The sequence below is a fragment of the Taeniopygia guttata genome, chromosome 9 (assembly GCF_048771995.1).
Source record: "Taeniopygia guttata chromosome 9, bTaeGut7.mat, whole genome shotgun sequence".
Taxonomy (NCBI): Eukaryota; Metazoa; Chordata; class Aves; order Passeriformes; family Estrildidae; genus Taeniopygia; species Taeniopygia guttata.
Window position 1 is genome coordinate 9,843,389 of NC_133034.1, and position 25,761 is coordinate 9,869,149.

A 25,761-nucleotide genomic window follows, 5' to 3' on the forward strand; every position below is an offset into this window, starting at 1 on the left:
CTGCCTTATGGAAAGGAAAATAACTTGTTTTTCTCTGTTTGTTACTGATCCCCTCAGCCTTGGCACTTAACCATGTTTACTGGACACACTCTTGCATTCCTGTCTGTCATGTCTTTTGTTATTAACAGATTGTCCAAATACTTAAATCTGTTCACAGGTTGCTGGCCAAGGGCTATATAATATTGACATGAGGTATTTTATTTTATCTTTTTTTATATTTATATTGTATTTTACAGACTGGCTTCTCCTGCTAGTGTGCTGGGGAACTTTGGACATCAAGGTGGGAAATAATTCAATAGCAGCTGTTTATAAGCCAAGAACATATTCTGCTTTGCTTTTCAGATCTGTGGCCTCACTGCAAACCCCTTTTGTGTTCTCAGGCCAAAGACGTGGTGTCTCCTGAGAAACTGCCATTGTCATTCGTGTCAAAAGAGGGTGCATTGGAGGGGTCTTCATAGCCTCAACAGCTCCTTCCTGAGTTGGTGTGTGGTTCCCCCCTCTCTGAGGGCTCTGAAGCTCTGTTCAGACCAATGTTTCTGTGTATTTCAGAGATGAAACTCAAAGCACACAGAGAAAAGCAGAAGTGTGACACAGGGTGGTTCTGGGTTTGAGGTTGCAGCTTGGGAATCATGACATGTGAATTTAGGTGTTGCCTCAGCTATTTGTTCTGCATCATCTGCCAACTTTTGAAATGGGGCAATAGCAGCTATCCAAGAGGAAATGGTCAGGAGAAGCCAAGGTGGTGTAAATCCATGAGATTATATCACTGTACAATACAGCTGCCCATAGCTGGGTCCTGTGTACTCAGTGGGGTTTCTCAGTCCTTGCCCTCCTGCTGACCTGCAGCTCCACTTGTGGGCCTTGTTTTGCTTTGTCAAAACAAGCTTTGTAGGGTGTATTCTGCTTTCCCCTGTGCCCCTCATGCTGCCTTTCCCCTTGTCCTAGATTACGAGCAAGGGTTGTAAAATGTCAGAGCCAGCACACAGCTGCTGACAGCTGTGCTGGTGCTGAACCAGTGTCTAACATGGAGTGCACAGGGTGACTGTGGCTCTGCAGTAGCAGGGGGCATGCAGAAAGGAGAAGGAACTGTGAAAAGATGAGGCTAAAATCAAGGGCTGAGAGAAATGACAAAGAGGGCAAAGAGTTGATGTTTCTCTCCAAGAACTCCTCATGAATCCTCAGGTTTCCTGCTGCCTTCCCACATTTTATAAATGGACTGAACAGATGACAGTTTATATGTATAAACCTAACGAGATGCTGCTAGTCTTCTGTGAAATTGGTTGGATACCTAGTGATAAGCTAATATTTAGTAGCAGTTTTCCCTCTCATGACAGTATGAATCCTAAATATCCAGTTTTATTTGGTGTCTTTTGTAATAAGGGAGATGATATTCTCATTAAGGCATGACTGGGCTAGAGCCAGGCTCCCTCTGCTCAGGCTGGCTGGTCTGGCAAGATGCTCCTGGGCTGTTACAGCTCTTGTGGAAATCAGAGCCTCCTGGGGGCTGGCTGTGATGGTGCTGCCTGCTGGATATGTGCACACTGGTCCTGCCTCAGGAAATGAGAAAAAATCAATGCAGAGGAAAAAGAAAGAGGCTGTTGAGACCACCTTGCTCTGGCAGCAGTGGCTGACCAGTGGCTTAGTGCGCATCTCTCAATCCAGAGCCTCTGCTGGCCTGGGGCTGTAAAGTTTTCTAGGGCTCTGCAGCAGTCAGTAATTGCTCTGTGTCTGAGCTGACTTGGCCCATGGTTAATCATTTACACAGATTCCACAGACCTGCCCAGAAAATGGTAGGCATTTTCTGAGTGCAGGATAACTACTTCTCTAATGCTAGCAATAAAATTGCCATTTGTATGAAAAGGCCCAGAGTGCTTAAAGTTGAGTTGGAGGTAGTAGATGAGGCACTGCTTAATTTTCTCTTGCCCTTTCAATATCGCAGTCAATTTTTGCTGCTGTTTTTAATAATAAATTGAAGAAAATGTGCATACTATAAATTTTAGCTATGATTAAACCCTTAGAATTTTGTTTCTTTTTTTCATTTTGCATTAAATGAAGTCTTAGCAAATAAATTATTTTAAAATAAGGTGGAGATAAGTAATAAGGCTTGTTCTGAATAGTTTAGAGGCTCAGATGTTACCTGATGGAGGCCTTTATCATCTACTATATTGTAATTTACTTAACACTGCTAATATTTTATAGCCATAACTGCAGTGCAGTAAGAACTCTACAGTCATTCTGTAGGCAACTCAGCCCTAAAATTGCATATAAAATTTTTGTGCTGCTGGAGCTTGCTGTAGGTTCAACTCATTGATCCACTCAGTGGTTTTATTAGCAATTTAAACTAAAAACACCTGTTTGGAAATTTTCAAGCTATTTTGGATAATTCCCAAGTGAGTTTTCATTGTGAAAGTGTCATCAGAACAAGCTTGCTAATTGCCATATAGTCCTCTCATATATCTTACAAAGAAATTACTTAAATTGTTTTGCCCATTGACCTCCTAGTCACTTTAAGCCCCAGTGGAGGCTTGCTTCTTGAGGATCTAGCTTTATTTATCTTTTGTTTAGCTTTCTAAGTATGAAGTTAAAACTTTAAAGATGAATTCGACTTTGCCTTAACAAAACACAGTCTATCAAATGCATCACTGCAAACTCACCTTAATAATCTGAGCTTTCAGACTCACTCAGCCTGAAAAGAAATTAGGACATACTACAATTAGGTTTTTGCAGAAACATTTTCTACCACAGGAGCTCTAATGAGCAGGTAACAGATTGACTGGGCAAGGACCTGAATAATAATAAAACACATCAGGGATGGAAGCTAGAAAAATGACAGAAAGTGCAGCAAAACAAAAAGGAGCAACAATGGTCATTATTCTCAAAGAATACCAATGGAATTATTAAACCATGTATTGGAATATTGTCACTGGAAGCAGCACTAGCTGAGATTGAAGCTTTCTGCATGGGACTTGTGAGCAGTACACGTGTGTATAACTCTCTAAAGGCAGTTTTGAGGCGCTTGAATCTCAAGATCTTTGGTTTCTGGGTGATTTAGGCTCTGTTTTGACACTCAAGTACCTTGCACTTTGCAGTTACAAAGCAGGACAGAGACTTGTCTGGCTCACATTCTTCCTGGACACAGAAGCACAAGGCACAGAGTGCTCCTCTCTGGGGACACTCTTGGACACTTGTCCAGCCATTCATATTCACTGTAGTCACTGAGTGACTGGGCTTGGGAGGAAAAAAGCTGACCTTGGTTATTTTCATAGAAAACAGAGCAGTTTGTTTATACTCCTCTCTGCCTCTGTAGTCCTGACAAAGCACAGTGGGACAGATCTGAGCCTGGCTTTGACAAACCATGTGGGGAGACTGTCCATGGAAACGTGGCAGAAGGGACTGGGGACTCCTGCTCAGGTTTCTTAGTTTTGTAGTGGCTTCTTTTAAACTTAATACATAATGGTTTGAGTCTCTGCTTTCAAAAGCAAAATGCAACTGATTTGCTCAGTTTAAGATGTCTTTCTACTAATCTGCATCTTTAACAGTTCTGTGACTTTGCAATCCAACTCTTCCCAGCTGAAATACCTTCAGTTCATATCCTCACAAGCAATGGAAGTGGAAGTGATATTGATGTCTTTTTAAAAGGGATGTTTAGCTGCTCTCATTGTACATCACTATTAATATGGGAATACAGCCTTTAATTTCCTGTCTGTACTCCTGTTTAATTTAATAATTTAAAAAATATTAATCTGTAGACTTTCTTTTTTCTTTCCAGTTCATTAGGTAAATTTAATGTTTATCTCATGAGAGTGAAAATTGTAGGGAAATAGTTAATTTCTACTTGTTATGCTATTTCTGGTGGAAATATATAACAGACTTAGGAATGCATCTGTTTTTCCTTTTTCTGCTATGCACTACTGAATTCTGCTGAAAGTAAGGAATAAAATCAGTGCTGTTCATTTTCCTATAATTTGTAGCAATCCATCTTCTCCTAGCCTGAAATTCAGAATATTTCCCAATCCCACTGTGTTGAGAACATGAAGGAAACACTCATCGGTTCAGGCCTAAAAAAGAAAATTCAAATGTGGCTTTGACATGTCTCTTTGCTGATGTGGGCTTCCTCTGACACACACTGATTGCCTGTCATACTCTTTAAATCAAAGCTATAGATCTGCATGCTCCATACTACCCCTTCTAAAAAGGGATCTAATTGTTTCTGTATGCAGCTTGAAGGGCAGTAAACACAGATTAGTAAGTATAAGCATAAATAACTCAAATGTATTATGAAAGCTTATACTTTGTATTTATTTTTATCTGCATTTTATCTGCATTTCAAGAATTATAGATGCTAGCATCTAGGAGATGACCCAATTTTGTCACTGTCACAGGAGGGAATTTCTCCTTAGGAGATATTTCTTTCCTTGATACTCTTCTTTTGTGAGCCCTCTTGAAGCTGTTCTGGGTCTTGAATCAAAGCTATCCTAATTTGACTGGATACACCTATGCAATATCCCTTCTTTAATATCTGAGAGTGGATTAAAAGTGTCAGCTTGGATCACTCGCATCTGTGAAACTCCACAGTTTTGACTTCCCAAGTTTTTTCTAGTGTTCTACAACCTTGAATTGCATTTAGTTTTCCATTCCAGAATTCAAAAGCAGGACTATAAAAAAGCCTTGGCTCTTATTTTAAGTATGTTGTAGATATAAGACAAAACTTGAAAATATGGCAATACGTCATATTTAACTGTTTAATTCAAATCCCACCATAGGAAATACGGTGATTTTACCCTTTTCCTCCACAAAGTTTCTAGAAGGTGCTTTAGAGCTGCAATAATGTAATTGTGCTGCATCTGTCTTTTCTTACCTGTAATCATCTACTTTTGTTATAAAGCAGTGTATCCACTGGTTAAATAACTAGGTGCTGCTAGGTCTTATTTAACTATTGTTTCACTTCTTACTGAGATAAAACTAAAATAGAGATTTTGGAGACCAGAATAATGAGCTGTTCACCACCAGGAACATTAACATTTCTGTGTGCCATTCTAGGTAGGGTACAAAATCATTTTACATGCAAATTCACAGAAGTGTGTGTGTGAAGCCCAGTAAGGTTCATCCTTCCTAGCACTGAGCACGTGGTCAGTGGTGAGCATGGTGGTGGTGTGCTGGGTTGATGGTTGGATTTTATGATTTAAAAATCTTTTCCAACTTTAATGATTCAATGATTCTATTTCTTAAAGCTCAGTGGCCCATCACTACATTTATTAAGTGGGTGAAAGTGCCTATTAAAAGATATGTTGTCACAAGCTCTGTAGGACTTGAAAGTCTACTGTTCCAGTCCTGTACATAATGACCCAAAATCTTTGAACTGAGGCTGCTCTGGTTTGAGATTTTTATCATGAGACCACCTTGAAGGAAGTTTTGTCTTAGCATCTCAAAATTGAAAGCTCTGGGCTGGCTGGTGCAGTAAGGACAGAACAACAGGCTCCTGTGTGGGCACTGGGCCACAGGGAGGGAAAGGGATATCACATATTCTGGAGCAGAGAACAGTATTTTCTTTGGTTTAAAAATACATAAACAATTACAAAGCATAGCATAGCTTTTCTGAGGGACAGAGACATGTCCTGTATGCAGCCTGGTGTGCAGATAACTGATTTGGACTTCAGTGCTGGGAGCTCACACAAAAATTGTCTCTGAGCTTCTTCCCCTTTCAGTTGTTTTAAAGCAGGCTGCTGCCTGCCATATAGCTTTGGGAGAGGGAAATCCAGTTCATATCATGTCAGGGTTATTGTTCCTAGATAGAAGATTTTCAAAGGGGTTTAAGCAGCCTGGAACTGTACATGCACTACAACTTATCACCAGCAGCTTTGCAGATTTTAACAATAATTCTTAGAGCAAAGGAAAGCAACAGCACAATATTTTTGGTTTGCCATGTTTACATAAAATTAGGTCCAGACTTTGTGTGACCCTGACTCCCATAGCTCACAACCTCAGTGCACACACAGCATTATTTCTTCAAGCTGAGACAATTGGAATATAACATTCAATAAATGACAGCTCTGAAGGGTTGCCTGAGGAATAAAGGGAATTTACATACTTTCAGTGTGAACAGCACAGAACTGATCACCTCTCATGCAGGGAACTAAAATAGTATATCCCCCACTTAATTTACCATTACAACATTAAATGCAGGTTACAAGGGTATTGCTCTTTGTTTTAATTCTCTAACAAATACTCAGACAGACTTTCATAGCTTGGAAAACAAGCAGTTGCTCTAGCAAAATTCCATTTCACTGAGGCTTCATAGGTTTAGTGATGACCCTTTGAGCAATGTAAGTACATGTCCCTCAAGGACCATTTAAGTACCATCTTCCTTCACTATCAGAGCTTGTTGTACATAGTTTTTGCTCAAAAATTTGGCAAAAAACTACTCTTGCAGGAAAAAAAAAAAAAAGCACAACACAGCAGTGCCCAAAATTATCTGACCATGTCCATTTGCAAAAGTAATTCTGAGAGTGATGAGAATTAGCATGTGCTGATTTCTGGCAGCTTTGGAAGTTTATTGGCAGCTTTTATTGTAGCCAGTTGTCTCTGGTATTAAATTCCTGCAGACATAAAGACCTTTTAGTAGTCTGCTGGAGTTCCTGAGTGTGGCCCATTATATCTGTGCCTGGATACAGAGGAGAAAAGAGTTTCTGTGCTTTGCATTTGGACAATTCACCTTGATTTCTAAAGGGAATAGAGATGCAATGAATGTGTTGGAAGAACTCAGTGTGGAAAGGGTTCAGGGTGGTGCTGGATACATGCACGAGTGGGGGCAAATGTGTGCTTGCTGGCTGGCCTCTGTCAGTGTCCTGACTCAAATCACTAAGTCCTGACCACCTATATGCCCACTACACTTGCTTGTCACGTGCTGTGATGTGCAATATTAAATTAACTGTGTTTCTGAAAATAAAATGTCCTTTTAAATTTATTTCTATGAACAAATAAGTAGCTTCTGACAACCCTGGCTAAGAAACTGACATCCATCGAGACAAGGAAAGCGTTTTTTATATTATTATTTCTAAATTTAGATGTGAAGCACATTAATATTCTGTTGTGGCAATAATGATTATTTTATTACACATAGAAAAGTGACATAAGCAGGGAGATCTCCCTGAGAACTTTGTATCTTAGTGAAAAAACCTTTCCAGGCTCTGAGAAGAACTGTTGATACTGATGTACAGGATTTAATGTAGCTTTATTTAGCAGATTGAGCCTGTCCTGGGAGGAAGGAGGGAGGGACACCAATATACATATCTGTGGAGTGATTCCCTTTCCTCTTTCCTGGGTTTATTACACCAATCAAAAATATTTCACTTAGTTTTTTGAGTCTGTTTCATTTCACAAAGCAGAGATACTCACTGCTGGCCACTTAAAATACAGAGTAGTGAAACCTTTCCTGCAGACGTCAGAAGGAACAGAGAGATGGAGATACCTAATAGCACAAGGGTAGTAATTCTAGATGTAAAGTCAAGGTGATGGGCTTGGGCAGGGCTCTTCCAGGTAGAAAAGGATTTTCTGGTGAAGGCTTTGATGGATTCCACAACCTGTGACAACAAAGTGATGTATCCAGCAGAACATTTATGTAGCTAGGCTGGGTAAACTGCAGACAAATTAGTTTTTTCTTTTTGTTTTCTGTGCAAAGACCAGTCCAGCACCCAGCGTCCTTGTAAGTGGGAAAAATACCCAAATAAGCCTTCCTGTGTTTATAAAAACTTGCACTATACATACTGTACATTCCCCTAAAATGAAAATTTCAATACAATTTGTAGGTTAAACTTGATTTAGTCCTATTGAAATTGCTAACGTGCAGATGTTTTTTTTAGTAGCTTCCAAATGACCCTGAATGTCAATGAAAGCAGTGCCTAAAATTGTACCCAAAATATTTGGGTAAGTGTCTGATCAAAATAATGTAAGCTTCCAAATTTTGTCATGTGCCGAGATGGCTGGAGGCAAAATTGCCCTATTTGAATATAATATCTGGAGTGGTGCCTGTTGCATAAAACTTTCCCTTCAGTGGGACCTGCAGCCCTGTCACATCCCTGATGGGGCTGTGCTACTGAAACCTTCTCCCAGTATGCCAGGAAGTGCCTCTCCCCTTCTTACCTACTTACAGGGCCTTTGGAAAAGAAAATGAAGAGGCAGATCAGCTCAGGGAATGAATTTTGAACTGCAAATTATGAATGGCAATACTCCCAGAAGAATAATGTGAATAACTAGACCTTTGGGTCACGAGGTGTGTAAAAAATAATCTGTATATTTTGTGATGGATCGTGCTAAAGTGCAATTAGCAGGGGTTTTCCTCCAAACTGAAATGCTGCTCTTCCTGTTCACTGCCACTCAGGACTGAAGAGTATTTTCAGAGTCCTTTCTCTTTGTGACTGGATAGCACAGGAAGCATTTATTTACAACCATAATTTCCTTGTCAATCCAATTTAAGCTTGGATTTAAAAAAAAAAAGTAGTGTCATGTTTGCTTGAGGGACTGAGAAGAGCATCTGTACAATCAGCATTTGAAATAAGCCTGAATTTGCAAAGGCTAGACCCAGTGTAACATCTCAGCCCACAGAGATCACTTGGTTTACAGGTCTCTGTCTTAGAGTTTCAGCACATTGCATTAATTTCTTCAGGTTTTAACTTTTCACAGCATCTGACCCACAAAATGTTTTTTCACTCTGTACAGATTTCTTTTTACCATTGAAACTTTGAGCCAAAACTGAAGAAATATTTTCCTCCAGAAATGCCCAAGAAGTATTTTGTATGTTAATTTATTCCTGTATCTCATTGAGATATTTACTTAGCTGCAGTTGCTCAGGCAGAGAGGAGTCTGCGCCATGTGGTTTTCCAGTGAATGTGATAAAAACACAGCCTTGGTTGAGCTCCACCTGGTTTTGACAGGATGCAAAACCCCACTCCATTAATGTGAACATGCATTTGCACTCAGTTTAAACATTGCATATGCTCCATGTCTAATTCTAGGTGACTCTGAACATATGAGCTTTCATTTGCTGGCTTTTAGCTGTGCATCCCCCAATGCAAAATTAAAAATAAACTGTATCCATATAACAACAGAGCACTTTTCACTCCAGCCTCTTCAGCGTTGTGTATTCACAACCCACAGACGTGCCCACGTGCATCAGCTGGTCAGGCTGCAGCCCCCCAGGCACAGCAGTGAGAGCTGGTCCTTCTGAGGAGGGCAGTGCCAGCCCTTTGGGGATGCTCAGCCCAGTGCAGGCATCCTTAGTCCCTGGTTTAAGAGACAGTCTGCTATAAATAGAAGCAGTGCCACTGGAAAACAGAACTTGCACCTGCACTTCTGTTCAGACTCATAAACAATAATGTTGAGTTCTCCATGGATGAGAAAGGTCCTTACTCCTTAGTTACTCCTTTCCAAGCTGTCTAGCTTATGTTAGATTTGTTATTAAAATAGCAAAGAAAGTTTTAAATTGAACAGTTTCTCATAAAGTGTTTTGGGCTTGTTTTGCTTTTGTGCTTTTTTTCCCTTTTTCCCCAAAATTCCAACTCATGCTAACATTTTCAATGTTTTGCATTATAAAAGTAGCTCACTGCAGAGCATGCCAGATCATCATTTGAAATCAGATTTTCTGTCATCATATGGAGAACCTGCTGTGGACAGTATTGGTTAGTTTTGCTTTTGTTATCCACTGTGCACTGCAGAGGGATTACAGCTATCTTTTTTTTTTGCTCGCCAGGGATTCAGTTATTCTTACAGTGCAGCCACAACATGTGGTGTGGCAGTTCAGTTTCTTCTGGAAAATCTTCCGTGAGTCCTGTTAGGGATGGCAGACTCTCAAGAGGAGCACAGAGGGCTTAAAGAAATAACACAGTGTCAAAATAGGCAGTGGATACACATCTGTGAGTAGTGCTGCTTACAAGAGACTCATGAGGCACAAGCAATTTCCACAAAGCTTCTTGGGTGTTTCAGTGCAATAATGTGGATACTCAGAGTGGATTGTCATTGCATGTCTGCAGGATCAAAACCTGGGCCTGTGGGTTTGACAGGTGGAATAAAAGAATAAATTTTATTTTGTAGCACTAATGTATTCTGCATATCCTGAGAGGCCTGACTTCTTAAGCAGCACCTGATCTCCTGCCTCAAAAGCAGAGGCATATGGTGGAGGGAAGTTTGATGCGCATAGACATATTGGCTGCTCATTTTAGGCAGTCCTCCAGGTGCACAAAATAGCTCTAAATCTGACCTCTGTCATGACTCTTTTATGTTTTAGCCTATATCTAAAAGGATGGTAGTATTACCCTCTGAACCTTGATTTAAGATCATGGCGAGTCATTTGGAGTATTTCAGAAAAGTAATGCAGAAACAAAAAAAGGTGTGTAAGTTCTTTGGGAATAATAAGGGGGAATTCAGAAGTGTTATTAAAAAATAGAGATAAATGTGTGTAATTTGCATATTTAATTTTTGTGATAAAAATGGTATGCATTTGTGTTAAAACATACCTACAGTGTAGTTCCTGTATCCATGGTTGTGATCCTGTCCTTATTTCTTCAGTATTGCATTTCATGGTCTGTTGAAATCATGTTTAGGTGGATAAAAATAGTATATCTTCTGTTGTTTTGGAATCCAACCTCTAATTTACAAATATAATTTATGCTAATCTTGAAAGTGCTTCTCAGATACAAAGTAAAATGTGTCATCCTTAGTACATGTGTGCATAATTCATTCTGATGGGAAATAGACATTTCAAAGCCATTTCAGCCCTTCAAATGCAGAACATTTGATATGAGCAGGGCAGCTGGATGTTCACTGCTGTAAGAGCAAGGAAATGGTTAAAACAGCAGTAGCTCCTCTCTTAACCCAGAAAACAAAAATACACCATAGGATAAACCATTGCTTGCACAGTCAAGCCAGCTTGTATAAAATCTGTGAGTTAGGTATTTTTATTCCTTTTGTTTTGCTGATGATTAGTCATTTCTGCAGAAAATTCTTCCTATGTTATCAGTTAATTTTTTAGTGACTCTGACTCAGATGGCTTCCCTGGTGGGTTAGGAGCGTGTCAGGGGGGATTAGCTCTGCGTGGGCTTACAGCTCCCCGGAGGGAAGGAGCCTGGCCATCCATGTGCTTCACTCGCCCTGCAACCCATGGCTCTGCCCGCTTCCACAGAGGAGCCTGCAGAGCTCTCAGCTGCTGCCAGCAAATGAACCAGTATCTGTGATGAATCTTCTTCAGCACAAGAGGAGTGAACAGCTGCTCTTGAAATGGTTTCTCTTGTCTACCTGGAATTCCAGCACTTAGAAGGATGGTGACCTTCTGTGGTCCCTGACTGGAATGTATCACAGCAAAGAAATTAAAATACCTTCACAGATGACATATCCCCAGCAGAGCAAATGCCCCTTCCTCCTGCTTTGGAGGTCAAATCTCATAATCAGGTGTAGCTCCCTTTTTGAACTTGTGCCAAAAAAGCAGAAAATTCCATGTAAAGCAGCACAAGAAGTAAAACGGAAACCATACAAAGATAAGGAGAACTATGAAGTGGTTTTAGTGCCTGAGGGATGAAAATAATCCATTGTAAATTTAAACTGATAGGAGAATTTCTTGCATGAAAACCAAGGAAAAGAGTCAGTAGATTTCCAGGATATTCTGACTTTATGGACTCAGTCCAAGATTTCTACTCCTTACAGCTGCACTGAGGAATTCAATATTCCATTTTGGTTTTGGTTAAACAGTGACACCAAGTAAAACAAAAGTTTTCATACAACTATTAATTTTTTTCCAGGAATTCAGTTTCTGTCTTGACCAAGTAATGAAACTGCACAGCAAATTAAAATTGTTCTTTGCAATATTAAATAGGAACAATGCAAACTAAAAAGACCACTCTGATTGATGCAGACAGTCTCTGGATACATTCCGTTTGCCATGTATTTTTCATCAATGTGATGAAAATTTATTTGTCTTAGTTTTCAAACTTAACAACTTGAAATATGCTCAGAATCAACAAGAACGCTATGCCTCGTGACAAATCAAGGTAGACATGACCTCCTTCCCTGTGCTGTTTGCATTTAGAGTACTTTCTGTGTTCATTTTTAATGTTTAGTCTTCCTCTGTAACTTTCACTCTTGTGATGCCTAATGAAACGAATAATATAAAAGACTTTCTCCTCTGTAGTTCTTCAAAGATGTTCTTCCATTATTCTGTGCTGTAGTTACATCAATACTCCAGTATGTGCTTGGTGGAAAAGATCAGACCAGCAGTGAGCTGTGAGGTGTCCAGCCCTGCAATGAGCACAGCCTAAGCGCCAGCAGGCTGACACTGCAGCAGGAGCAGCAAGGCCAGGGTGGTTTAATGCTAGTCCAGTTCTCACCTCAAAAACCTCAGCTGACAGACAAAACCTGTATGGAGATGTAATGAGACTCATTGGATCCATCAGTCAGATCTCTTGTTCAAATTTTAGAAATGAAAGATGAAATCTGCTGTTACTGGTTTAAGACAGATCCGACAGTTTTGGTATTTGTGGTAATGATTTAATTCCATCACTGTGTGGAAGAGGGAGAGGGATGGGATCTTGCTTGCCTTGCAGTGCACCCAAGGGGGGGTGTGTAACCTGGTAGCACTCGGTGGTGTGCGTGGGCCTGGTGAGCTGGGGCTGGAGGAGGCCTGTAACGTGGTTCTGAAAGGAGAGATGGTTTACAACAATCTCCTTAAAGGTGTCTGACACCAACCTTGGCATTGGCCTTTTCTCTATCTGTGGGACACCAGTCACTAGACCTGGGCAAACACTGAAGTGCTTTTTCAGCACAAAATCAGCTTTGATGTGTTTAACGTGAGCAATCATATGACAAATTTTGTTGTTATATAATCATGGCTCTCTTTGCAGACAAATGTCTTGCATTTTTAATGGTTATTTAATGCTGTACATAATTCTTTGTCAGAAAAGCATTTGATCCTGGCCAAGTTCAAATTGAAACTTCCCAGAGGAATAATCCAAGTCTGCATTTCCATATATATTAATAACTATGTAATATTTGCAGTAACTCACATAATACAGTTTTGAAATGAGATAGAATTCATTGTCAGTCTTATCTGTCAGAAATAATGGAGTGAGACCTACACAGTTCCTTTCTCTCTCTGTCTCTGTAGTCATTGCTGCACAGCAAGTTATGTGTAAATCCTTGTCAGCTTGTTGTGCTGAAGTGGGACACATGCTAGCCCCAGCCAATTCCTGTGGCTGTGAGCAGGAGGAGTATATAAATAAATCCTTTCATTCTGTCTGGGTTCATGATGTAACAGAGCCAGACTGTGCATTGCACAAGTCCAAATGGACCTTCAGGATGTGCTACCTGAGGGCAGGGGATGCCACATGTGAAATCTGCCATCCTGCTTTTGATTTTGTGCTCTGGGTGTGAGTCTGGAGTTATTCCTTTCTCTTTACACACGGGGGATTTTGGTCTGCATTGCTGAGGTGTGAACTTGGCATCCCACTGTGTGTTGTGCTGGTGTGAACTGGTCAGACTCAGCTGGTAAACACCCGCTGCCCTACACTGGGAATTGCTGCCAGCATAAGGAGCAAGCCTAAGTTTGTGATCCTGGTCAATGACCAGGGCCCAGGACCACAGATTGGAGGCTAGTCTTCTTCAGCTTGTGGTTTACAGAGCTTAGCCAGCAGCTGAGTGTTGGCTCCTACATTGTTGGATCACCTTTTAAATGTGGCTGAAAACAGGGAAATGGTGCTCTGCTGTTTTTGCCTGGTAGCTGAGCAGAGGATGTAGGACAGCAAGACCAGATCTATTCCAGCTGTAATGCTGCACAGTAGCAAGTTCTGTTCCCATCTGTACCCACAACCTCTCTCTCACCTGGCTGTGGCTTTTTGGAAGTAGGTGACGGTTTCATCAACGTTGAAATTCTGTAAGGAATGAAAAAATTAAGAAAGGTGGGGGGAGGGAAAGGATTTTATTTAATTGTTTAATGAGACAGTGCATTCAGACACCAGGAAAACATTTTGTTAAGTTTTAATTTCTGGAAAACCAGATGCAACAGTTTGGCAAAAAAACCCCATGCTTCACATAAATGCAGTTCTGTGTATTCTTAGGAAAAGAGTGAAATATGTCACCTCAGAGGGATTTGTGCACACCCATCCAGCTTACCATAAGAACCTGGACTGTAGTGGATGGTTCAAACACCTTCATGCAGCAGTGAAGTCAATGCTGTAATTAAATAGTGTAAACTGTTAAGAATTATAACATTGGAAACATGGCAAACTGAAATTTTCTTTGCTAAACGTGATTATCCAATGGACATAAGAAAGGAAGCAGACTCCCCACCTGCATTCTTCAGCATGTTTGGATATTAATCTTCCTTAAATAATATGACAGGCTCTTTCTGTAGTCCAGTGTTAGAGGATTATATTATTTTCAGAACAATTTATGAAATATTAGTAGAGGCATAGTTAAGCATTCAAACTAACTACAGGTTTTTTAGAAATATTCAAATTAATGAGTTCTTCCTCTTGATCTTTCTGTCTGCAAATCCCTTTGAGAGGGATTTGAGAGAGTAATAAGCAAACAAATGTTCTCTTTTATCATGCGCAAAGCTGTATATTGCTCATTGCCAGTCTGATGCCTTTAGGACAATTATACACAGCTTATGTTTTACCTACAGTGAAGATGGGGTGGAAATGAGGGACCTTGCTTACTCTTCAACACTTTTGAGAAGTGTTCTTGTCTTTTAAAAAAGGAAATATGTTCCAGCACCAAATAAACTTCATCAGACCAAGGCAACATCGAGTAAGAAACTTTCAGAGAAGCATTTAACCAGCTTAGAGCTTTACTCTGTGTGAAGGGGAAACAGGAGCTAATTAGAGTTTTCTGATGCTTCACAGTTCTTGTGCTGACATTTCTATGTGCCCACAGTGGTACCATTTCAAACCTCCTTGCAAACAGGCCCACGTTGACCTGTGTGTGTTGCTGAGTTTCTTTGCACAGTCACTGACTTGCCTGAACTGAAATGTGCTGTTGGTTTGCAGTATAAACACCAGTAAGAGCTGTTTTTCAGAACTGATAAGCATAAGTGGAACAGGAATAATATCAAGTTTTCAGTCATGCCACCCACAGAAAAATGCAGTGTTCAGTATGGTAGGACTTGTTTCAGCTGAGCTTTCCTTCTTCGTTATCTGTGTTTCTAAATGGCTGGAGGTTATTTTCTTCCTGGTGTCCCACAGTCCATGGTCTTTTCATCTACACTTGTAATGCACTTGTCTGAAGCTGCTTGTGTTGCAGATTTATGTGGATTTGGTGTGATGTTGAGTTTCCTATATCCAAGTAATTTTTAGAACATTTTTTCTCTACCATTCTTTAGTCTCAAGGGAAAAGATTGAGCCTTGTTTCCCAAGCTACATGAGCATCTGTAGTCAAAGACGAGTGTCAGGGAGTGTGGATCAATGCACCCTGTTGTATTTCTAAAGTGTTCTTCTTTGCCCTATTCACAGTCTCCTGTTTTCCTGAAAACTTAGTTCTGACTTTCAATGTTTTAAATTTGTTCTATAGAAAATGTCTAGTTACAATAGTATGAAACCTTACAAAAGCTTTTCTTGATTTCTTATTATAAAATTCTGAGTGCATAGCAGTGTATCTGTATCTCAGTTGTTGGCAGCTTATGTTGGAAAATAGACTTTTCTAGCAGTCATCTTCTTTTCAGAGAAAAGCATTCTTGTTTTCAAATTCAAAACCATGATCTGCTTGTCACAGGCAGAACTGAGACCCTGGTTCCAGGTACAGTTCAGGCAAAGGAGGGCCTTTTGCTTATATCTGTATTTTCTCTTACAGCATAGGTGGAGAAGTAGCAAGAGGAAATGAAGGCAGCTACGTGGGGAAACATTTCCGCATGGGATTTATGACAATGCCTGCTCCTCAGGACAGACTGCCACACCCTTGCTCCAGTGGTTTCACTGTCAGATCCCAGTCTCTTCATTCAGTTGGAGGAACTGATGATGAAAGCAGCAGCTCTAGAAAGCAGCCACCTCCAAAACCGAAGCGAGACCCCAACACCAAACTGAGCACCTCGTCTGAAACAGTCAACACTGGAACAACAAGTAAAAGTGGGAAACTACCAGACAGGACTGAAGGTAAACACTTTAATTCTTTGGGGAAAAGGAGGTTGATGAACCAGACTTAAGATTATCCTGTTGCACTTAAGAATTACCTGTATGTTTCCCTATTTGTATAACGGTGCCAGCACAGGTATCCTAGGCCTCTCATGTCTAAATGTTGGACCAACTATCCAAGTGTTCTGAATAGTTTTGCCTTTGACATTTGGCACAGAACTGCACCACTTACATGGTCTGAATGCATACTGGAGAATGAATTTAATTTATTCAAAGTGAAGGGGGAAAGAGATTGTTGTCAGAATGTAGGTCAATGTTATCTGCTCACCAGCCAAGGACCGCTGACTGTATCATTAGCATGGTGCAAACCACAGCCCTGGAAAGGGCTCTCCTCAACAAAGGAGTGAAGAACAGAAATTATTAAAAGGAATACTCCATGGCCCTGAAACTCCACAGCTACAAAATATCATCCAACAGTAAAAACTTTAGCCAGGATGATATAATGGATAGCCCAAAGCTTCAGTTTGTATCTGAGTCTACATTTTCTCTTCCCATTCCTCCTAGTTACATTTCAGCCAGTGCAGCATTCAGAAGAGAATTAACAAATAGTTTTAGTAAGGCTATTGCTTCCTTACACTGCACTGCTAAAAATGAGCTAATGCTGTAGGGATCATTTCCTTCCTTTATTCCATGCTGTAAATCCATTCTGTGCAGCAGTAGGACCAGCTGTACTCTCTCCTAGGGAGATCAGGATGACTCTGCTTCACAGTGTGAACTGTAGGAAGGAACCCATGAGGACAAATGGTTTTGATCAGTGCTGGTGTCTCCCACTGCTCTGTTACATACCAGTTCTGACATCCAATGAAGTACGTTGTCTCTTGTGTGTATCCCTTTGCTTGGTGTTGTGGCCAGAAATACTTGTTAGCTACATTCATTGTATGACCCCCTTCAAGGAAATCTGATTAGAAAAAGTTGTCAGTGATAACAAAAATGCCAACAAATGTGTAAATCATGGTGACACGTATGATTGTGAAGTTGAACACAAGTGCTGAACAAAGCTGTGGATTTATTTATGGTCTTGGTAGTTATTGTGCAGATGACATTTTTCATTACTTCCTTATCTTTTCTTCAGTGACCATGACAACAACTCCATGCAGACTAACATGACAAATGCAAGCTGTCCTTAAAAAAAGCAGTTTTCCATAATTTTACTGGACCAAAGCCTACACATAAACCATTCAACTTTGAGATTTAAATTCTCTTATCAGAAAATCTTTAAAATTTTAATTTAATTTCAAAAGAGGCACAAACTTCTTGGTCTGATATGCTCTGAGGTGAAAGGCAGGAGCTCTTACATTACTCAAAACTTCTTTTAAAAAATAAAACATTTAGAAGTATTTTTATAATTCTTTAATATGTTTCTTAGCACTCTTTCTCCTTTAATCTGCTCATCCAGAACCACCAAGATGAGATGAAGGTTTTTTTTGCAGATAACATAGTAGGAAAGGGTTTAATGTTTTTTAATTTGTTTAATGACTTTTCCTGCAAGTGTGAATTGAGTCACACAGTACATAATGCTGTTCAGAATAGCTGACCTCAGCACTATCTCTAGGATTATTAGGAATGGACCCTGTTTTACATCCATATCCCAGCCCTTTTCCTCATTTGCTGAGAAGCAAGAGAACTTGACGGATTTGAAGTAGCAATAATAATGATAATTGAAATACATCCAAGTATTTTTCCAGCCTCACAAAAGTCATGGCAGACCCCTTAAGCAGTTTTTGTCCCCACAGGACTAGGTTTTCTTCAGCATTTATTGTCATTCTGGAAGGTTCTGAAAACTTTGTTTCCTTTCCCTTATCTTCTGCCATCTGAAATTTGAGTCCAAGAAAGGCATATGTAGTCATGTCCCATCTGACAAATTTCAAAGTTCAAAATTGATTTACATTTCTGTTTCCAAAGACACTTTTCCTCCTCCACTCTGTGCAGGTTGAGCTTGATCTGTCACATCTCATGAGGTTATGAGTGACATGTGTGGTACTGTAGCCATGTTCACTCTGGTTCATCTGTATGCCAATGGTGCCATACCAGAGTCCAGGTATTGCAGAGCACCTTGGATTCTCATTTTTGTCATCAAGAGCTGAATATTCATAGCAAGATCTCTGGAAAGAACTGATGAATGAGTAATACTCCATCATTAGCATAAAGGATAATACCTAAATGTTACTTTTCAGTGTGAATAAATGCCTTCATGGAACATTAAGAATCTCTCTGATGTTTAATTTATGACATGTATTATGTTCATTCTGCTGCTTTGCTTGTAGAGCAGCAATGGGCACTTTCAGGCTAGAAGGAAGAAGTTCCTGGAGGTTTTCAATTGACAGAACCCTTTAATCACACTGGGTTTTTTGTGTGTTCAGAATGCCTGACCTGCTTCTATGTATACTGGGTTTCACCAAAGAGATTAATACATAGAAATACCAGATTGTTTGTTTTTTGGGTTGGGTTTTCTTGAGGGACCAGTCAGTTTTTTGACACAGACATACTCATGGGTGGCACAATATGGTGTTCAGATGAACAGAAAGGATTTATCAGCTGTTTTGTGCTCACTAGGAGAGGCTTTGTTATCAGCTGTGCACTCCAAGGTAATGTTTGCTTTGATGAATTTTCACAGCAATCTGGCTAATATAGGAATGTTTATATAAAAACTATGGTCATACATTGATGAGAACGTCTAAAGAGGAGCAGAACAGATGGAAGCCAAAGTTCATTACCTGAAGTATTGATTGATAGAAATATTAGACAAGCTTTGTCACTTAATATGAAATGATTACTGTTTATCTAAAATAAATTCCCAGCAAATTTAGGATATGAAATTTTGCTCAGAGAATCCTGTGAAACACTGATTCTACTAGTCTTGTCTTTTGTGGGCCATTGGTTATGTTTTTACCTATGTATCAGTTCTCATTCTAGTAGCAAACTTTAATTCAAGATATTGTAAGTCTGCCTCTTCCCAATTTCAGGTGAGAAATTCCATAGGATACAATATTCATGTTTTCCTTTGGATGTCCTTGAAAGCTCAGGTCCAAGAAGAGGCAGGTTTAACTTTCAGTCACTGTTGTCTATGTTGTACTCAAATATTTGTATATGCATGTGTCATGTGTCTCACACATTTGCATGTACTTGTGGTATTTGCAGGCTGAATGACTACAGCCTTTTTTAGGAACTATGGGAAATAATGATGAAAAACCCTATTGTTTCTCCATCAACTAGCACAGAATCTCTACAAAGGAGTTGTCAGAAAATTGTTCCCAGCACAATTTTTTTTTGTGTCTGTGCAGAATAATTCAGACTATAATGTCCATTGTCTGACCTGGTGGCTACTTTGAAAAGGAATTTGCTACATTTTCTAGACAACCAGGGACAGCCTCATCACTCATTTTTATTAAACACATTTGCTTTTTGCTTTTTGATAGTGATCCTGTTTACAGAAACAAAAGCAGTAACTGAAAGTAACTTTGATATTCTTTTTGATCACGGTGAAATCAAAATATTGAGTATATCCCATCGTAATATCTGTCATAACATTAGATTGGTTTGAATATGTCTGACTTTACTGCAGAAGGGGCAGAATAAATTTGGTCATGAGCTTGAAGGACCTTTTCCTCCTGAAGCACAAATAGCAGCAGTAACACCCCCAGTGATTCTGTGCACTTTTCCTATAAGTGCTCTGGCTTCCATACTTGTGGGAGTGTGAGAATCTTCCCTGAAGCTGCAGTGACCCATATTGGCCCTGTCTCATGCAGCAACACTTGGGTTTGTTTCCTTCATCCCAGCCTACCTTGGCTCTGCCTGGAAGAGCCTTCTCCAGCCTGAAGGCCTCCTTCTCCTTGACTTTAGCTTTGTTGCTGTGTTTCCACACTTTGTGGTCCTTCTTGTGCTTTTATATTCCATTTTTTACTCTTCTGGCTGCCTGTCATATGTACCCACTGAACGCCTTCCATCCAATGCATTTCTCCTCTGTGACAGATTTCTAGAAAGTGTTTTTAAAAATGTGGGTTGTCTTTTCTCCAGAGTTTTCAAACTCTGATAGGAACAGCAGACAAATGGAGCTGTGCCCCATGCCTTACACATTGGAAGTGAGAAGTGAAGTGAAAAGGGTAATTTAAAATAACATTTCAGCATAGAAGGCATATCTAATCTTGATCCTGAAAGGCTCTTTATTGCAAAAATGCAGGAGTATAATTAATTGATTTGTTTTCAGTGCCCAATCTCACAGAAAAAGGAAGTAATAAAACAGTATAATTGGCTGATGTAACCAGCCTCAAGCAGTGTTTTTTGATATGATCACTGCATGTCTACAGGAAAGGTTTACAGATTTGCTGCAGTGGAAATAAAAATGAAAAGATATAAGTAAACTGCATTTTGAAAGTTAATTTTTTTATTAAAATTCTGCTTAGTCATATGGAGTGCTACATTATATAAAAATACACATGAAATATATAATTTTATTATAAAATCTAATTTATGTCTGCATAATATATATGTGTAATGAAAAAGCAGGTTCTATATACTTGCATGTACATACAAATATGCACACAGATACCAGTTAAAACTCAGAATAGCATTTTCACAATGCTATTCATGGTTGTAATTTTTCTGCTGCCAAAGCCAAAGGAAAATTTACTTCTGATGTGAGAAAATACTTGCAGGGGACCCACCTCTTGAACCCACTCAATATGTTTAGTGTTTTCCTTCCAAGTGTCTTTGGAAAGAGGATATCCTTGCTGCTGCCTTCTAAGCCCATTGCAGTGAGCTCAGCAATTTCTAAGGGTGGGCAGCTTGTGAGGAAAATTTTTCTCAGAAGAAAAGCAGTTACACTAACTGTAACTGGGCTTGCAGTCCAGTTGGTCTCTCTCATAAATCTAGTTTTCTGTCAGCTAGACTGCTGTCTCTTCATTGCAAATTTGAATTATTGCTATTCTCATTAAACAGAGTTTGTATTAAAGGGATTTAGCACTTTTGCTGGTTTTACATAGAGCTGTTTTCCTTTTATTTCATACCTTAGTGAATAATGCATTTAACCTGAACTTTGAAATAGTGTCCTCTGTGGTAACCATGACATGTCAATCCTTATAGCCAGATCTTATTCCCAGATCTTTTTATCCATGCATACTAAAGGAAGAAATACCTTTAATGAGCCCTATTCAAACCTAGCCAGTGTAAAGGGACTGACAGATGGGTTCTGGTGGGTTGACCTGTGGGCAGTTTAAGATGCTCCTGCTCTGGGCTATGTGCTTGGCCTCCTGCTGATGTGACAGCCCAGCGCTGACACAGCACAGTGCAGCATTTTAGGGATGTGGCTTTGAGGCATGAGTGCTGCTGTGGCAGAGGAGTGGGGAGGCAGCTCTGGTGAGCAGCATCCTGCAGTCTGTCAGAGCCCTGTGCAGGGAGCCCAGACTTGTGCCATGGCTCTTGCAATCAGCTCCCTTGCAGCCTGGGCCACTTGTCACTGTGGCTGCAGTGCTGGGATGTGGCTGGGAGCAGGAAGGACAGCCTGGCAGAGCAGCACAAGGCTGTGCTGCCTCCAGAGCCCCAGCTCCAGGGCATCCTCCCCGGGCAGGGGCTCCTCAGCCAGGCGCTGTTTGAGCTGCACTGGGTCATTGTGCTGAGAGGCCTCAATGCTTGCATACTGTGCACTGTATATTTTACAGCTCATTTTCTCTTTCCTACAGCCTGCACCATGTTTTGAGCACAGTGTTTTTCCCTGTGGGAAGCTGAAGGTTGGTTCACATTAGCTGTATAGGTATAATGTGAGCTGGTGTTGAGCTGTGTGTAGAGCAAGGTGTTTTCCTTCACATACCTTAATCGGATTCTTGATCTCAGTGCTGCCTTACCCATAATTGTTTGTATGCTGCACTGTATCCCTTGCAGCCTATGAGGCTCGAGAGAGCTTTACTTGAATCTGTACACGTCAGGAGAAGGGCTGGCACTGATGAAGGGGAAACACAAAGCCTAAAAAGTCAGAAATCACAGGTCTTGTTGTCAGTTGAGTGAGGTGGAGTTTCAGCTGCCATGCCTGACTCCAGAGAGGTGTGTGCCCTGTGTATCCAGGTGGCATGGGGATGAATATGGTGCCTTCAGCAGTGGTAGAGCTGTGCAGCTCCTAATGGAACCCTGGTGTGGCTTTCCTTTGCTCAGCCCTTCCCCTCCCAGCCTCCTTGCTGCCCCAGGGATCAGAAGGGTGGAGGGCAACACTGGCCTGACTGTGTTGGGATTCTGCCCAGCAGTTTGCTCCCACTGACCTGCATTCAAGCAGGTAGGACATGGCAAAGATTTTGGCCTGTTTTCTAGTAGTTAATAGCTTAGAGACTTTCAAAGGCTTTGCTTTTTGGGTGTTGGTGGCGGGAGTAGTTTGTCAGTGCTTTGGGATTTGCTTTTCTCTGCTTTTGCTGAGACTTCAGTTTGCCCCTCCCTGCAGCAAGTCAGTTTTCAGATTGCAGCTTCCAGAGCTGGTTTGCTTCCCTGCATCACCTTTTTCAGTCCTTCATCTTTCCAGGTCTGTCTCCTCATCCCTCAGATAAGCAAGGGCAAGGGGAAAGGAAGGAACGAACGCAGCAGTTCTTATAGCTGTTATAATAGCTTTCTGTGCAGAGCAATGAGCACTGTGATTTTTGGAGGGATTTATAAACAAGTTTTGAAGCCACAGAGGGAATATGTTCTTACCCTGAAGGCACATATGCATAGTCATTAATGTTAATGGAAGCTGCAAGCATTGAACAGAAAATAGACCAAGACACGAAGCTCTGTTACTCACTTGGGAATCACCCAGCGCCCAGGACTTGGCAGTTGGTACTTTAGCTGTGTTCTGCTAGTCTAGCCTGTGTACTTAGTGACTTTTTTTTTAATTCCCTTAATTTAACAAAGTTGCTTTATGCATTCCTCCTTGGTCTTTTCACTATAGGATGTTGCTCATTTGCTGAGACTTGGCACCAGGGTTAGAAAAGCCCAAAATTAAATGTGCAGCTCCCCTGCAGTACAGCTATTGCTCTGCTCTCAAGAGTGATGGAAGCTGTGATGTTCTTGATAATGGAAAAGCCTTAATAATGTGAGTTCAGGGAGTGTTTTGCTGATTTACCAGATTAAGTGCAAATGCAGCTAGTCCAGGAGGAGCTGCCTGCCCTCAGCTGAGGCCAGCAAGCTCTGCTAAACATTTGTGACTCCTGCTGTGAGCGTGTGAGCTTTTCTGCACTTCTGCTGAGCTCCAGTGCCCCAGGGCTCAGGAGGGTTTATAAGCCTGGTCAGAAGCCCAGGTCCAAAGTGCTGGAGAATTAGCTGGACCATTTCAGACCTAAGAGCAGTGTTGGGCATAATGCAGACAGACTGTATGGGAGATCTTCTCAGGCTGCTGTCCTCTGACTGTAAAGGTCGCTGTAGCCCCTGGACATACCAACAAGGCAAGGAAATGTAAGCCACTTATTCAAGCAGTTACCTGGTATCTAGGACTGAGTACTAGCCTGGGTTTCATATCATATGAAAGTCACTAGGCTGCTTTTATAGCCAATCCACTCTTGAAAGTACTTCAGATGTGCTCTGTGACATGTCCAAATAAATAATCTCTGCCAGGAAGACCAGACTGAAGACGGAGTCTCTGAAGAAAGCTGAAGTGTGGGTGGTCTTGTTCACTGCATGGTTAATTTTCAGCCTCAGTAGACAGACCCTATGTAACTGTAAGGTTATAATGTCAATAAACCTATTCATTGTCAGTAGGTCACTATAAGTCATCATATTTCTGACTTTATTTCATTTTTTGTTTTGTTTATACCTCAGGGGACCATAATACTCAAATATTATGAGCTGAAATACTAGATTCTTGCATTATTTTGCTTCACTGAATGTCTCTGAACTCAAGGCCAAGAGAAGAGGGGAGGAGAAATCCAGGTTAATTCTCTTGCCTTGTTTTGACAGGATATCACAAATTGTTAAGTAAAATGAAATGCCTCTGAAACTGCAAAAATAACAATCTGAGAATACTCCTACTACAATTCTGTTGTGCATACTGGTTTTGGCATGCTTTTCTGTTAAAGGCATTGTGGACAAATGAGTAAGGGTTTGAGGGATCAGACTGAAATCCTAAGGCTCCTGTTTACTCTCAGAGCTGGTCTGTGATAATAGATGTGTCTGGCAAAATTAATTTTGAATTGAAGAAAAAAGCCACAAAACATCTGTACTTTTTATTATACAGAAAGTGCATTGGATTTCCACCTCTTTGTCTTACCTTATTTTTAACTGGTGCCCTACTCCTTTTCTCACTTTAACAACCGAATAAAACAAATCCTCATGGAGTGAAGCATGACTGAGCTCTTAAAACATTTTGTGCCCCCTGCACTCACATTGACTTCACTGGGAATGCACAGTGCTTACAGAATCACATCCCAAGAGATTCATGTCTAGCTCCAGGTGAGATCCTGTCATGGCCATCCTCTGTTTCATTGTTAGGTTCTTTCTAATGACTCTTTGAATGTAGTAGTCTTGATTGGTGCACTGGTTTGCTGCTTTCATCCCTTCCACTTGGTTTAATGCTGGATGACATCAGGCAGCATATGCCTGACGTGCTGCGACTGTGTGTGGCACTTCATGCTTGTCCGTGCGTCCGTCCGTGTGCAAGCGCTGCTGTGCTGGGCTAACGTGCACGGCACTGACAGCTCCACAGAGCACAGCTCCCTTCTTGCACTGCCATCAACCTGCCTGGGGGTCACAGCGTACCAGCCTGGCTTTTCACAGATGCAAGAGAGGAAAATAGAAAATGATGCACACATAATTTTAGTGCTGATTTTATGTGGCCATAAATTTAAACTACTGGCATGTCAAACGAGAAGCGCGTATCCCAAAGTCTGAGGTGGTTTGTAGCTGGCTGCTGGTTCAGGGTGGGGAAGGGCTTAGAAGTAGGCAGTAAAATGCTGGAGCATCATGTACTTGACATCAGCAACAGCGTAATATCCATTTCCAGTACAGTGGTATAATATTTGCCATGGCTCCCATAATTTCTATGAGATATTCGTAAAGAATACTCTACCTTCAAATTCACAGCCCCCTTGCATATAATGATTGAAGAATTATATCTCCCCTTATGCTTAGTGGTAAAACCAATACTACAAGTACAGGACTCTTTGAGCATAAACATGCCTGGAAAAAATAGCAGTATTGCCTTGGGGTTGTTGGCCCTAATGGTGCTTTGTGGGATTAAGGAGACTGCTGGCATTCTCCCCTCCATGCATGACTGCAAATGGAGCTCTCTCCTATTTCCTCTTGGTAGAATACCAAAGGATGGACTGGCTATAAACCTTGTCTTAGAATCACTGAGGTGATGCTAGAAGTCTCAGTTTCAAGAGGGGGGTTAGGATTTTGTTAGGAAGTCTCGTAACATTTGAATTTTGGTGAATAGGATGGTAAGCAACCTTTTCATTAAAAGAAAAATAAACCCACAACCAAAAAAGCAAACATACCAAAGTGTGCCAAGTACAAACTTGAAGCTATAGGACTAGTGTAGATGCAGAAGCTTGATAATATGTCTAGCCTACTTATTTTCTTAATCATTAGTGTTTGCAAGCAAAGGCATTGAAAACTCAAAATGTTCTATGATTCTGAATTTGTT

At 40.7% G+C, this 25,761-nt stretch overlaps 1 protein-coding gene across 8 annotated transcripts in view; it reads left to right on the top strand.

Annotated features, from left to right (window-relative positions):
* NYAP2 (neuronal tyrosine-phosphorylated phosphoinositide-3-kinase adaptor 2) overlaps positions 1-25,761 on the top strand; it is a 150,522-nt gene that overhangs the window by 45,859 nt on the left and 78,902 nt on the right. For all 8 annotated transcript variants that reach the window (XR_012057393.1, XM_030280896.4, XM_072933468.1 and 5 more), the window contains one exon: positions 15,829-16,127. Coding sequence is in view for 7 of the 8 variants with exons in the window: in XM_030280896.4 (XP_030136756.3) it covers positions 15,829-16,127 (299 nt within the window). In the remaining variant the exon portion in view is untranslated. The remainder of the gene's footprint in view (positions 1-15,828; positions 16,128-25,761) is intronic.